Source organism: Ammospiza caudacuta, chromosome 18 (genome assembly GCF_027887145.1).
Source record: "Ammospiza caudacuta isolate bAmmCau1 chromosome 18, bAmmCau1.pri, whole genome shotgun sequence".
Lineage (NCBI taxonomy): Eukaryota > Metazoa > Chordata > Aves > Passeriformes > Passerellidae > Ammospiza > Ammospiza caudacuta.
In genome coordinates, this window is record NC_080610.1 from 14,782,640 (window position 1) to 14,798,208 (window position 15,569).

General features: G+C 45.2%; 1 protein-coding gene across 1 annotated transcript in view; it reads left to right on the forward strand.

Moving 5' to 3' along the window:
• The first annotated feature begins 5,636 nt into the window (after positions 1-5,636).
• TMEM132C (transmembrane protein 132C) overlaps positions 5,637-15,569 on the forward strand; it is a 111,062-nt gene continuing 101,129 nt past the window's right edge. The window contains exon 1 of the mRNA XM_058816851.1: positions 5,637-6,415. Coding sequence (XP_058672834.1) covers positions 5,652-6,415 — 764 coding nt within the window. The 5' untranslated portion in view covers positions 5,637-5,651. The remainder of the gene's footprint in view (positions 6,416-15,569) is intronic.

Consider the following 15,569-nt stretch of genomic DNA (forward strand, 5'->3'; position numbering starts at 1 on the left):
GAGCTCTAGCATCCAGCCATGTTCTGTTTGAAATGTTTTTCATCCCCTTGGAATTCCCGTCATTTGGTTTCAGTGCCCATCCCGTTGTTTCTGTGTTTTCAAGAGCGCAGAGGTTGCTGGTGTACCTTTGCTCAGTCCTTGCTTTAGGTGCTTGTCGTGCTCTGACAGCTCTGAAATGCCACTGTGCTGCCTCTGCTGGAGAGGAATGGGGCAAATGCTCACTTCTGTACTGAATCCAGGGTTTTCTGTAGGACTTCAGTGCAGGTTTGATCTGTGGTAATGTTCAAAGGATAAATTCATTAAGGATATGCTCTCAAAATGTGAGAGAAGTCTATTTAATAGAATATTATTGCAGTTTTTCATTTAACAATATACTGAATGAATGAAGTTAATATCTCCCACTGAAATAAAATGGGAAATTTGTTCACAATAACTGATTATAATGTCTCCCAAAAATCTTTGCATTGTGGTTTAATTGAACTCTGATGTAGGCTAAATAAGACTGTGTGTCTATATCTGGGCTTGAAATATGTCTGGTAATCCACCAGCCTCTGTACTCCCATGGATGTGAATAGGAATACCCCATCCCAGGTCAATCTGCAAAACCCTGCAGGTACAAACCTATCCTTGGGCTTCAGCTTTCAGTTTGGGGAGCTCTGGATTCAAAAAAGAACTGCTGAAATAGCTTTGTTAGCATTCATTTTGTTTGATGAAATTGCCCTCACCAGGTGCTCGCAGAACATTTGATAATAGGCTGCAATTTCCCTCAAATGTTTGCTCTGTGGATTTCTTGGCCAGATTGGTTTGCAGAGCTTATTTTTAGCTTCACAAATTGGTCATCATAAGCATTTGACACTTGACATTGCCTGTGTGCAATTAGTCCCTCCGAGGAGGGGAGGCAGCTCTGGTGGGCACACGTGGGGAGCTGTGGCTTCTGCAGGTCCCCAGCTGATGCTTTGGGATGCTCACAGAACTGCACTTTTAACCCAGAGGGGAGTGAGAGTCTGAGTTGTGCCTGTCAGGGGGGAATCTGGATGGGAAGACATGGTTGAGCCACTGCTCCCTTTGTTGCCGTATTTTATCCACCTCACAGTCCAAAATCTGTTCCATATCTTCAATCTGAGCTTGTTTGGTTTAAGATTCCACTCAGCCTTCCCATCAGCAAAATCTCCTATTTCTAGAAGGTAAGAAAAGGGAGCTTGGAAGGGATGAGAGTACAGCTAAGGTCATCCTGAGGTCTAAGTGAATGTATTTGCTGAGCTCTAGTTCTCAGCAAAACATTGCTACAAAGATTTCATACACCGTGAAGTCCCTAAATGTGACCGAGTGTGGTGCTGGCACAGAAAATTAAGGGAAAATGAACCAGCAAAGAGAGCTGTTGACATGTTGGGTGAAGGAAGCATTTGTGCTGATTGAAGTGAATCTTCCCTGCTTTCATTCTGCTCTGCAGTTCCTGAGCTGGAATATGTGATTTGCTCTGCAGGAGCAGGACAGGTTTGTAGGGGAAGATGGAGTCAGAAGAGAATCCAAGGATGGGGATTTTGTGAGGGCATAGTTTGTGTCAGCTGCTCATCTGGGTGCAGGGGCAGGTGGGAATGGGTGTCCATTGAAGGAACAGGGATGGTAATTTACAGCATTTGCAGGATTTTAGGTGATGGTGGTGCTATGAATAATATAGGTGGGGTTTGTTTCTTAAAACTCTGGTGGTATGGAAGTGGAACAAAAATTAAAATTAATATGGTGTATCATTCAATGATAGCTGGGTTCAGGAATGGAGGAAAGGTAGTGGTAAAGCTGTAGGAAAAAGGAGGGAGAAGATCCTGCCTTAAAAGTTACAGAATTCTTGGTGGGAGCTCCAGCTGTGCTGGGGTTCCAGGAGGACACACAGGCACTGGAATCTGTTCTTCTCCTCTCCTCTGCCTTGCCTCCTGCAAGGACAATTATAAATGTGCCTCTGAGGGCAGACAAGGTGCAGGAAGGCTTCTCACATCACTCTCCTCTGCATGGGCAGATGTCTTCTGCTCCTCACTGACTTCCCTGGCCCAGAACCTCCTGGCTGGGGGGACAGGCAGATGGTTGTCTTGAAGGCTCAGAGGCTCATCCAGCACCAGGCACTGAAGATCCGTGGCCATTGGCCAGTAATCTCCCACCCACGAGCTAAGCCCTTCATTCCCTGCCCAAAGAAAGTCACTTCAAACCAAGCTCATAAAAGAGCAGCTCCAAGATATTAAGCTTTTATGACTGTTCCAGTGAATCCAGCTCCATGTGAAATACCCCCAAAGAAAATTCCTCTTATGCTGGAATCCAAGAACTAATAATAATACCACAGATCAGAAGTTGCTGTTTCCCATCCAATGAGCTCACTGGGTTGCAGGAATTCAAGCTGCTCTGTCACACTGGAGCCAGTGATGTGCTTAGCAGATGCCTGCTTGGGTTCAGATGAAGTGCTGTAGAGGCATATGATGCCAGAAGAAGGATTAAAAAGTCACCAGGCTGTTACAAAGAAGAAATAATTACTTGTAAGCCTTCGCTTTTGTTCTTGGCTAATGCTGGCTTTGTTTGATGGTTGTTAACCTCTTCCATGCAGGACTTCATCTCTGGGCAGCTGTGACTCCTGCTGGGTGATGGAAAGGGGTAAAGCATTTCAAAATGCAAAAATCTGTTCTAGAGCACCTGAAAGCACTGATAGGCAGAGCTGCTTTTTAAAAGTTGGTTTTTCATGTAGATAAAGTAAACACCGCTTAATGGTTATTTAAAATAATAAATTGTGCTGAGAAACTCAGGAAAACCCATGGCATCTTGTTTAAATAGATTCTCTGATAAATTAAAGAACTTTGAAACTGAGCTTATTAAGCATACAAAAGTATTCTCTGAAAATGCAGGTAATTAATTATACCAGGATGTGAAAGTTATTGGGTAGAGATGAAGAGAATAGAACAAATTCCCTAAGTGATGGCCTGCAGTTGCTGATGCATGGTGTTGGTATTCTAAAAATAAAATGGACAATTTTAACTACCAATTTTATCAGTAAAAAGCTTAAAGTGCTGAAATAAATTGTGTAAAGTACAGCCTTCAGTATAGAAATATAGGAATCCATTATGTATGGTATGAAAGTGGGTGGAAATCTTTTGACTACGATAAAAAAAAAGTGAAGATTTTATTTTCTGCTGTCAGTCTGGCCACATGGGTTTTGCTGTTTGTGTTCAGCTTCTTAAGGCAGAAGTTGCATGACTGCTTTTCTTAATATTGGGCCAAGTCCTGCATACCTCATGCATGTGATTAGCCCAGGATAAATGAAGTGCCTGCAAAAATGAGCCCACTGTCTGTCTGAGGATAATGTGCTGCAGCAAAAGTCCTGGGAATTACACAAAAACAGCTGCTAAGCCTCAAGCTTAGATCCTGACCAGCAACCCTTTGGAATCACAGGACTTCACTTGTCTGTGCAGCCTGCTGAGTTCATTTCTGATTTGTGTGGCTCTGTGGAAGGCAGGGATTCCCTCAGGAGCAGTGGGGCCGCGTCTGGAGAATCCCTGGTCATGGAAACCCTTCAGAAAACTTGTGAGCTTAAACCAGTTGGTGCTTTCCTTCACCAAGTGTTCCTGTGCTTCCCCTCAGCACAGCCCTGCCCTCTGGTACCACGCCTGAGCAGCAGGACACCTAGGGAAGAAATTCTCACCAGTCACCAAGTCAAACTCAGCTGCCAAACTGGCCTCCAAGGAACTCTTCTCTAGCAAATCAGGTGTTCTAATTGAAAACCATGGTGGCATCTGTCACAGAGGGTGTCAGTGGCTGCTTTTTGTAGAGGGCTGCTGGGAGGTGAGCAGATCCCAGCAGGCTCATCCAGGGTGGCTGAAGGGGCTTAGAGAGGAAACTCCAAAGAAATCTGTAGGTTTTCCTCTTCCCTTGAAAGGTCCCTGGTCCAAAGTGGATCTTCCTTGCATTCCTTTTACAAGTGTTAGAGCACTTAGGGATGGAATCCTGACAGACTCAGGTAAGGGAAATCAATCAGCTCAGGAGGTGGCATTTGTAACATCTTTTTCAGCAGAATTAAACTGTGTGCCAAGGACTGGAGCCTTGCAGGGCTGTAACAGTGAGCTAAAACAGTGTTTTATGTTTTAAATGTGATTCTGCCTGACACAGAGGGTGTTGTGCTGCTAATTCACTGTTTCTTTTCTTTTTTTTTACCTTTTCATTTTGTTTTGTTTCAATTTCTGTCCAGTCATGGCAGTTTGCTCAGTTAGGAGAGCAGTTCCATGGTGGCTCATGAATTAAACATGAGTGAACACATCTTAATTCCTTATTTCAAATTTATGGCTGCTGTCCTTTGAGAGTTCTGATTTCCCCCTCCTCTACATTTGTCTCCTTCTTTTCTTAATTACCTCACACCTGCCTCGCCAAGCTCTTCATTCCCTGCACTCTGGCATTGCACACTCTGCAGGGCTGCAGTGGGGTTGTCTGTCAGCAGCCATTTGGTGTCATGACAGATATCGATTGTTTATTCCTTACTTGAAAACTTTTAATTAAATCTGACTGCATAATTAGCACGTTAGCAGCCACACATGCCAGAGCAGCAAATGTGACTTGCAGAGCTCCCCAGGCTGCAGCCCTTGGTGAGGAAGGTGGTGAGGCAGAGTCTGTGGGGTATTCTGGGATCCTCAGGTGTTCTGGGTTCCAGATGAATCTCTGCATTCTGTGTTGTCCTTGTGGTTACCTTTATTCTTTAAAGAGCTGAACCTACACAGAACCTTAATACACAGAACCTTAACTCCTGATTCTGATGAGGTTCCCTGAGAAACTGAGGGCAAGCTCTGTTTTATCAATACTCAAGAAGTCCAGCACTAAATGCATTTACCTGTTGTACCTATGGCCAACCCCTTCAGCAGGGGTTAAAGAGAGGAGTTGTAAGCTGTATGACATAATCAACGTGTATTTGAACCCTTCTCCACTGTTATCTACCCTAATTTAGACAATACATTTGCCTTTCAGCAGTGTGTTGTTAATCTTAACAGGAAAACATTTAGGTCAAAAGGGATCTGATGTTCAGCTGGTTCACTCTGTGTGCATCTTACATATTGGTACTTGTTGAAATATTTCTGGGTTTTAATGCCCATCTGCATTTAAAGAACATAGGAGATTGACAGTATTTTGCCACAGAGATATGGACTGTTTCTGGCACAGTAATACAAGAGCAAGGTTATTTGACAGAGAGCGTGAAATGGTTGTCTGAGTGTCCTTAGAAAAGCAGTTTCTTTGCACCTAGAAGGGAAGCTGCCTTTGTTCCTGCAAGGCTGGTGACTAGCAGCCCTGGGGCTGTTGGTCATCGGGCTCTCCTGACATGATACATTATATTTTCTTTTGCAAATGTAATGGAGAAAAAAATTATTTTGTATCTAAACATGCAGCTACCCTGTAAATGTTCTTTGCATGGAATAATGCTTGTCCGTAACTCAGCACTGAAGCTGTGCTAACTGTCCCTTTGAGTCTGCAAGCAGACTTGGCCTAACTCACCTTTTCTTTTATTAGTGACAGAGTGCCGAGGGGTCTTGGACAATAATCAGCGATTTTCTTCATTACCAACGTACCTACCTGTGAGCTACCGGCTCTTCAACGCCGAGACATCTTTCTTCCTCAAAGAAGCCAACCAGGACTTCATGAGGAACTCCAGTTTGCAGTCCAGGGTGGAGTCCTTCTTCCCCTACAAAGCCAAGAGGCCGCCCGTGTTAAACGCCAGCTACGGCCCCTTCTCGGTGGAGCAAGCGGTGCCCCAGGACCTCCTGCTGACTTCCAGCTCTTTTGGATCCGCCAACAAGTTCACGTACAACTGGAAGCTGCAGGCCTACATCCTGAGCAGCAAGATCTACCTGAGCAAGCCGCGGGTGCAGGTGCTGTTCTACATCGTGGGCAGGGACTGGGACGAGTACAGCCCCGCGGAGCGGCTGCCCTGCCTGCGCGTGTTCGCCTTCCGCGAGACGCGCGAGGTGCGCGGCAGCTGCCGCCTGCGCGGGGACCTGGGGCTCTGCGTGGCACAGCTGGAGCTGCTGCCCAGCTGGTTCAGCCCCCCCACGGTGCTCACGGGCCGCAAGAAGCCGGCGGAGCAGCTGGAGGGGAGCCCCGTGGAGCTTTACTACACGGTGCAGCCCGGGGACGAGAAGGGCGAGTGCACGGCCGAGGATCTCCGCAAGGGCAACGCCATCCGGCCCGGGAAGGATGGTGGTGTGGACGAGAGCATGTCCCACCTGCAGAGGATTGGCTCTGTCAGCCTCTACCGCGGCCAGGAGGCCTCCCAGCTCACGGAGCTGCGGCTGGACAGCAACGTGGTGGTGTGGCTGCCCTCCAAGCCCGTCAAACAGGGCGAGGTTGTCAATGTTTATGTGACAATTGCCAACAATTCCACCGTGGATCAGTTCATCCTCAGGTAAGGAGGTTGGCCGGGCGTGGTTCTGGCACACAAAGATGTTGGGGACGTGGGATGGATCTCAGCTGATTTGAAGCTGATCCCAATGAAGGTTGCTCCTAGTCACTGAAATACCTTATTTTCCTCTTTGCATGCTGTGAGGAGGATTGAAAGCCCCTGTCACGGGCAGGTTTTCAGCGTGTCTGCAGTGCCGTTTATCACAGGCCCACGGTGTGCAGCAAGGTACAAAAGTGCTGCTTTAGCAGGGCTGTTTCTGTGCTGTGACAGACAGCCAGGCATCAGAAAACTTCTCTGCTTTATGGCGCTTTTAAAATCAGGTTTTTATTACGCAAGCATGGAGTTTGAATGCAGAAAAACTTCAATTACTTTCTTTTCTGTAAGTGCTCTGGCAGAGCTTGCCTCTCCCACACACAGAGTGGTTTTGTTAGGAGAGCTCTGTAGGGAGGGTTTAACTATCCACTTGCAGTTAAGCAGTGTTTGTCTTTGGCAGCACATTTTTCCTTTAAATAAAGCCCAAGGTGTTTGATATTGCTGCTGCCTGCAAGGGACTGTTAGAAGTCAGTGCCATTATTTTGGACAGGAGTGGGAACACAGGAGCTGCCTTACTGGGTCAGATCGCTTCCCTTTTATTTTCATTTTTAGCCATTTCCCTACCGATCAGATGAAAATCCTTTGAGGATGACAAAGACTGGGAAACTTGTTAATCACTGAAAAATTTGATGTATCTTTTTTTAACTTGTTACCAGGCTTTAAATTCAGTGGAAATTTCCACGGTGATAAGCAACAATTACTCTCTAAAGCCTCAGGGAATCAGTTTCCCAAAAGATTCTGCACATGAAAGAATTTATTTCTAAGGCTTATATGAATTAGATTAATACATAGTTGACAACCACCGAGGAGAATAGCCTTTAGAACAGGAAGTGTCGCTTGGCAGATAAAAGGCTTTTATTTGAAAAAGGGGGATTTTAGTCATCCCAGAAGCGTTGTGGTGTTTGCAGCTTTGGTTAAATTGGCGAGATAATCTCCCAGACACCTGTTTACTCAGTGAAACCTCTGTGCTAGAAGTATTTTCTGATGTTGTTACTTCCCTTCTATTGAAAATCCCTTTACACAAAGTAGTATAAACAGAATACTTTTGCACATAACAAACATAGCTGTGGTGAAAGAAGAAATGCAGAGGCAGTGAGCTGGGTGTTTGTTGGGTGAATGGGAGTGGGGATCACTCTCTGTAGGTCCTTGTCACTCTATTTTCCTGAAAAGCCAGTTGAAGAGCAACAAGCTTGTTGAAATCTGGGGCTGTGTTTCTTTGCTCAGAAATGAGTCTGGCTGAGAGGTGCAGGAGACAGGGATGGCAATGTGGGATGTTGGTAGCTGCCTGTGTGACTTGCTGTTATGGACAGAGAGGATTTGCTTTAGTTTTGGGAACATTTATCTGGAGTGCACAGTCTGACCCAGGTTGGTTCTGGGGCTGGAAAAGGATTGTTCTGTCTGACTGAACTGTGAGGAGAACTTGCTGACACTTTGTACAGAGTTCAGAGTTACACACTAAGGCAGTACAGAATGTAAAAATATGAAAGCTCAAACTGAAGGCATCAGCAGAGGGCTGGTGAAAGGCTGGCAAAGAATGGAGCTTCCCTTTCTCTGGTGGGAATCTGATGTCTTCAGTGCAACTTTGAGGTGTGGAAGGGGTGGAGTGTGAGCAGGAGCCCACGGAGTGTCTGTGTCTGGAGACAGAGAGCAGAGCAGCCAGGGAATAGCAGTGCATATGCTGGGGCTGCCTGGGGGCCCCCTTAACCTTCTCCATGGCCATTTGCCTGCCTGGAGAGAGCTGTGTGCTCTCCTCCTCCTGGGCTCCCAGCAGAGCAAGCCCTACATCCTGTGACATGCACTCACATTTAATAATCCTAAAGAAAAACACACCACACATTATCCCCAGGCACAGTGGGCTTGTTTATTTTCTGCTCCTTATATTGTATATTATTCATTGAGGTATTGCAACATGCAGAGCTGAAGGAAACAGCATGTGATCATCGCTTGGGGGGTGGGATAGCTACAAATCTTCTCTGGCAAGAGGGAAGCAGACTGGTCTCAATGACCTCATAGCCACAAATCATGGCGAGTGAAAGTGTGGTCTTAAATTGTGTCTTCATTCAGAATCCTGGTACTGTATCTGTTAATTTATCAGTGTCCTCAAATTGTCTTCATTCAGCATCCTGGTACTGTTTCTGTTAATTTATCAGTGTCCTTAAATTGTCTTAATTCAGCATCCTGGTACTATATATGTAACTTTATCAAAGTCCTTAAATTGTGTCTTCATTCAGCATCCTGGTACTGTACCTGTGAATTTATCCATGTCCTTAAATTGTGTCTTTATCAGAATCCTGGTACTGTATATGTGAATTTATCCATGTTCTTAAATTGTCTTAATTCAGCATCCTGATGCTGTATCTGTGCATTTATCAGCCCAGGAGCACCAGTAAAGTCAGGAGGATGGCTGGTGTGGCAGGGGTGAGGTGCACTGCTGTTTGCTCTGGAGCTGGAAATACTTCTCCGGGTGCTCACCAGGACAGGATCCTGCCAGCTGTTCCTCATGCCAGGTTGTGCCACGTTTTTGGAGCTCCAAATACTTCTCCAGGTACTGACCACAGAGGGATCCTGCCAGCTGTTTCTCATGCCAGGTTGTGCCACGTTTGGCTGGGCAGAGCTGTGCACAGCACAGGGCCGAGCGGAAGGGTGGCAGTGCTGAGTGCTGTCTGTCCCTGGGCAGCAGGTCAGCTCTGAGCCACTCTGCCAGGTGCTGAACCAGCAGATAACCTGATTTACAGGAGCTGTTGAGCGGGAGAAGTGAAGAGAAAGGGGATGAAGTTGTTACATCCTGATTAGAGAACAGAGGTGTAACACAGGAGTGGCTTTTCCTTCCCTTCAGGCTTCTTAGCAGAGATTTTGCAGTGCAGCTCCTGCACCTGGAGGGATGGCGGGTGTAATCAGTGTCCAGCAAACAAATCAACCCAACACAATGGATAATTAGGAGCAATAATAAATCTACAAATTGGATAAGGATAAATGCAGTGAGGAAAGCTATTAAACCCATGAGCTGGGACAGCTTGTACTGCCTAATGAGTATTGACAGTGGGGCTGTGTTGGGTGGTGCTGGCAGTAGCTGAAGGACCTGGAGGAGGATGCAGTGAAGAGCAGCAGCAGAGCTAGAGAAGGTTGTTATGGTCATAACATCTGTGTAAGTGCTTTGGAATCTCAATATACAAAGCCAGTTTGGAGGAACTGGTCATGAAAAAGGGACATCTTCAACACTAACTCTGCCTGTTCTGCATGAAAGAGGCTCCCTAGGGAATAAACCTCTCCCAGGAGCTTGGCACTGCCCTCAGCTGCACCAAAATAACCAAAAATAGTAACGTTTTCAAGCAGTTACTGTTTGCTTTTAGACAGTGACATTTTCATCTTACCATATGATGAAATAACATTTACTACCCTGAGTTCTGTACTTAATTGTTGGTTCATTAGTTCTTGACACTGCAGTGTGGTGGCATCATCGCACACACAAGTGACATCATAATGAGGAACTGAAGATATCAAAACTTGCAAACCTAAACCAGAGCTGGAATCACTCTGAGTTTTGTGTTAACCCAGAATTTGGGATGCATTCTCCCAGGGATCTATTTTCCATGGTAAATGGAATGCAGTTTTTCAGCTCTGAGGTGAAGGGTGTTTTCTTTTACACTGATTCATATTTAAAACCAGCAGAGCTTGGAGTGAAATGAAGAGAGACAGAAGAGTTTGGTGGGATGCTCTTCTGGGTGTACGTGTCCATCTCCAAATGGCAGGAATTGCAACAAAGCATTTTACATGTCCTGTGCAGCTTCGCATTGCTTAAATATTTAAGAGTCATTTCATTGCACAAAAGCATTTCAGGTGGCATCTGAAGGGAGAGGAGCTTGAATCTCATTATTTCAGGGTATATTTTAATTGGAAAATTGAGTTGCTTTATGGCATTGATAGGGCCCCTAAAGCCAGGTGCTAGTCCAGAGCTGCTCTGCAAAAATGCCCAGAGATCTGAATTATGACTTGAGGGATTTTATATCTTTTGTTGACAGAGGTTTATATACTTCACTGTCTGGTGTTCAGCCTTGTGGAACTTTAAGTCTTACTGATTATTTTTGTTTATTTTCCCTTCTCTAGAATGATTAGTAACAATTCAGCTACACATCCACAGTGGAGCAGTTATTGAAAGAGGAGTACACTGGGGGATTATGGCTTTAGCAAGGGCTGGGGTACAGCAGCACCTTGCAGAGCTTTGTTGAGACTTCTCCCCAGTAGATTCATAGCAGTGGTGCCATCAGCTTGGATGTTCTGCTCCAGTAAGCAATGGGGGCAGTCTGCTGGAGCACTCCTAATTACCATTTACTGGAGAAGTGACACACTAAAGGGGAATATTTCCCAGTGTAGCTTTAAAAAGCATTCGTGATGTAAAAAATACTTCTTCAAAGAAGGGAACGTGTTAATGCTATTTTGAGAGAGTGGCATGCGCTCCAGTTTAATTTCATTAGCCCTTAGCAGGCACTTTTCAGGGACATTGGTGTCACACCAGAGGCAGCTGGGTCCTCCAAACTAATGACTCGTTCTCAGAACTGCTAAGCTGGGGAGGAGGATGTCCTTTAAACATCTGAGAAAGGTGCTTCTCACCAGAGCAAGGGGAGCAGAGAAGGGCTCACTGTGGCAGCAGCAGTCTGGTTTAATAAAGTTTTAAAAAGAACTAATTATTAACTTGAAATTGAAGCTACCTAGGAAAGAGGAAACAGGCACTCCCGCCTGACTCTTTAAATGCCTCTAAAAAACTGTGGTGCCTGAGAAACCTTTTGAACAATTCTCCAACGAAATGTACTCATTACCTCTGAGAATAACCTATGGATTTATTGTTGGAAGGCTGATTCTGCATTCCGTGCTTTGGAAATTTGCTGATTGACCAGGTTGGTGAAGCACAGCTTTGCAGCCAGGAGGAGACTCCAGAACCTGCTGAGATCAGGGGCTGGGCAGGGAAGCTCAGTGCTGCTGAAATCCATGGAGAGCCCAGGTTAGAGCCTCCCTTCTGAGAGCATCCCCTGAACACCTCGGTCAGCTCCTGTACGGTGAATTCTGTCACACAGAGTGTGCAAGAATTACCTAAACTGGTTGAGCAGCACTTGCAGAATGTTCTTGGTCTTGTGGAAGCAGGTGTTCCCAAAGCTGTGGGTTCTCCGGGCCAGCTCCAGGGCTATCTCCATGGAACTGTAAACAAACCTGAACTACATCTCAATATTTGAGTATAAATGTATATATACACTGCTATGTATAAATACATATACACCATGTATTACTATATATAAATACATGCAACTATATATAAATAAATACATATATAAACATAGTGTATATATATACACCATATATAAATATATATAGTGAATATATATGTATATTTATAAATATATTCTCTGAGCTAGGTCTCAGCCTATCTCCATGGAACTGTAAACAAACCTGAACTATATATAGACATTTATATATAAATATATATATATTTATATGTAAATATAAATAGTTATGTATAGTTATAGTGTATATATATAGTTAGTATATACATATAGTAGTGTATATATGTAGCTATGTATATATATACACATATATATATATGTATATATAACTGTACATATATATAAAATATATATAACTGTACATAACTAAATGTATATAACTATACATAACTATATAAATAAATACAAATATAAACATAGTATATATAGCGTATTTATATGTGTGTATATATGTATGCATATACATATATTGTGTGTGTATATTTAGGCATATACATATATTGTGTGTATATATATACACACGTATACATATTTAGATACACACATATACATATATAAAAACACACATATATACATATAAATACATATATATACATATACATATATATATATATACATATATATATATATATATATATACACCCACGCACACAATATAAAATGGATTTCGACTTTTGCATGTCAGACTTGTGTGTTTGAAAACTTTTCCCAATGTGTTGATCGGGGAAGTGGAGGAAATGGATGGGGGCAGTTGTGGGGATTGGCCGTGACTGGGAGAGCAGGAAATCCGAGTTCCTGGCTCCAGTTTCTGCCCCACTCCTGGTGCTGGAGCCAGGGCTGCCTTCCCTGCTGGCAGAAGGCGTTGGGGTGCAGGAATTCACGCTGAGGTGTGCTGATAAACCCCCTGGTGTGCCATGCTGCCCTGGCCGTCCCTCCAGCTGTGCCACCGCTGGCTGCCCCGGTGCTGCTGATGTTCCTGAGCATAGCCTGCAGCCCCCTGCCCAGCTCTGGGAGCCCCGCGGGGCTGCCTGCAGTGGGACGGGGCACCGCTGCTAATTCCTGTTCGGACTGTTAGCGCTCGTGTGACTCGAGTTACAAGCGTTAATGAAATCCTTGCTTCCCTGCCTAATTAGTGACAATGGTGGCTCGTTAGGAGATCACACGGCGTAAACCCCAATCCTCCCGAGCCAGCAGAGAGGAGGGAAATCCCGCTCTGCCGGGAGTTCCATTGAACCAAGAGGATGTTTCGTGGCCGTCTGCTGTGTTTCTGTGATCTGCTGCATTAGGGGATCCCCCGGGAATCCTCAGTGTCATTATCTGACAAGCTGCTGGGTTCCAGGGCCGCTGGAAGCAGGGAAGTGTGTGAGCCTCTGGGTCTGAATGGAAATGAGCATCCCTGAGAAAAAGCGAGGCTTTGAAACCTCCGTGCATCTGTTCGGGATGCCCAAGCAGGAGTGACTGCTGGAGCCACACTGGGGGGACACCAGCAGCTCCAGCTCAGAGCTTGCAGGGAGGAGGATCTGGGGTGCAAGGATGAATGGGGGGTAAGCCAAGAGTGCCAGCAGAACTGTAAAATCTGATGGGTTTGTTGTTTTATTGGTGCTCGTGGAGCTTATTATTTAAGACAGAAAGTGTCAGATTGATTGAAGTTCCTGTTCTGGCAGAATGCTGCTCCTCACTCACCATAGCACAGGCACAAAGAAATCACACTGTTGATATGTTCTTGCGGCACTTCACAGTTAAAACTCCCACAAAAGGCACCAGGAGCTTGGGAAGAGCTGCTCCGCACTTGAGTTAATTTCTACAGAATGCTGACCTTTCCTGTAAATTATAGAATGTTTGACTCCAAGTTTTGCCACCATTTCCTCTGGGACCCCGTTGGGTGTGTTTCCTTGAAATCCCACCCTGCCCAGGTGTGCTGTCCCTTGAGGGAGGTGTGTGCTGTTGTGTTTAGTATTCTCTGGAAAAGAAAGTTGCATTTCTACAGACTTTAAATACACAGAAGAGCTGATTAATTCATAGCTGAGATGAGACTGGGTTAAAAGGAAATTCAGCATGTTTTTTGTTTGTTTGCCGGGTTCCTGGTGTGTTACAAAGTGTGTGTATTAGCAAAGCTGCCAGGGGGTTAATTTGCACTAACAGCCTAATCATCTCCAGTGACACCGTGTTAGGTTTTCATATTGCTGCTGAGATCAGCAAGGCTGAGAGAGGAGGGCTTGAGAAACAGCCTGGGTCTTGGGAGAGAAGAAAAATGGGGGGAAGCACTTCAGACATAGCCCTCTGCATTTTCAGCTGTCAGGCTGCTTAAAAGAATCTCTTTTTCATCCAAGCTCTGGCTCTCAGATGTAACCCTTCGTTTCCAAAATGCCACCAGAGCGAGCTTTGTCCAAGACAGACAGGCTCATTAAGGGGAAGATGTGGCACTTTCCCAAACGCAGAGCTTGCTTCCTCAACCTCCCTGGTTAGTTGTTAACCAGAACACTTAAATAGTTGTGGGTCATGAATCACAGCTTGGTTTTGCAGATAAAAGTGTGTCTGACGGATCAGACAATAAAGTCCTGCTTCATCTTTCATTCACCCCAGGCGTGCTGGGGAAGAGTTCAGCCTACAGGTGATCACTGAGACAAAAATGTTGCTGACCACCCTCAGGGGTTCCTTATTTGGCATACTGGACATGTGTGGATCCTGTTTTCAGGAAACTGAATTTTCCTATGGGTTGCATGGCTGCTTGCTCAGGGCTGTGAGCTTGGCTGCAGCTTTTAAGAAATGAGGTGCTGTGATGGTAATTGCTGGAGTCACTGAGTCACTCCTGTGCCTGCTCTCTGCAGGTCCTACGGATACCACCAGTAGCAACCAAAATATTTTTCTGCTTGAGGTTATGTCTAGCTTAGAAAAAGCTGTGATTGCAATGAGAATTCTTCCTGTGGAAAGGAAGCAGCAGCCCTCAGCAGGAGCCTGTCACTTAGGAACAGGCCCAAATTTAATCCTGTGGAAAGTAATGAGGATATTCACAGGCTTTAGGCTACTTTTTATTCCTCTGGATTCCTGACATCCATGACAGGCCACATTAGCAGCAGCCTCTGATTTTCCTTTCTATGGCAGCCTGATTACAGTTTTCCAGTAGAAAGGAATGACAAAACCATTTTTTTGGTACCTACTTAGTCACTGTTGGTTGTGTGATGATGACTGTGGACAATGTACCCTTGTATCATTGGGGTTTGAGACAGAAGATGATAAAAGGCTGGTTTTAAAGCTGTGCTTCATTTGTGAAGAGAACAGAGCTGGCCTGAGCAGAGGCTCAGGGCAAACACAAGAAAGAGCAGGCAGCGTGTCACAAGCCAGCTGTGGGGACAGGGGTGTCACAGCCCTGCAGGTGACATCCCAGCAGTGTTCAAGGAGGTGGCTTTGGGTCCTTGGGACAGGACTTTGGTTTGTGGGAGAGTCGTGCTGTCCTCAGGATCCATGAGAGTGGTAAATTCCAGGTGGAAGGAGCCTCCCCAGTGCCTTTCCTTTTAGTGCCCAAACCCCCTGCTCAGAGCCCTGTCCAGCCAGGATACTGCAGGTGACAATGCAGCCTGGGCACAGCACGTGAGGATGATGTGTAACCTCCCTCCTCCAGACTCAAGGGTACTGCTGGAGAATTTTTCTCTTATCTCTCTGAGACAATGCTACTGTAATTTGTACTGGGCAGAAATATTGAGAGGGCTGAATGAAGATTTTATCAGCTGCTTGTAGATAGTGACAGCTGGTTAATGTTAATATCTTCTGAAAGATCTTTAAAGAAATCTTGA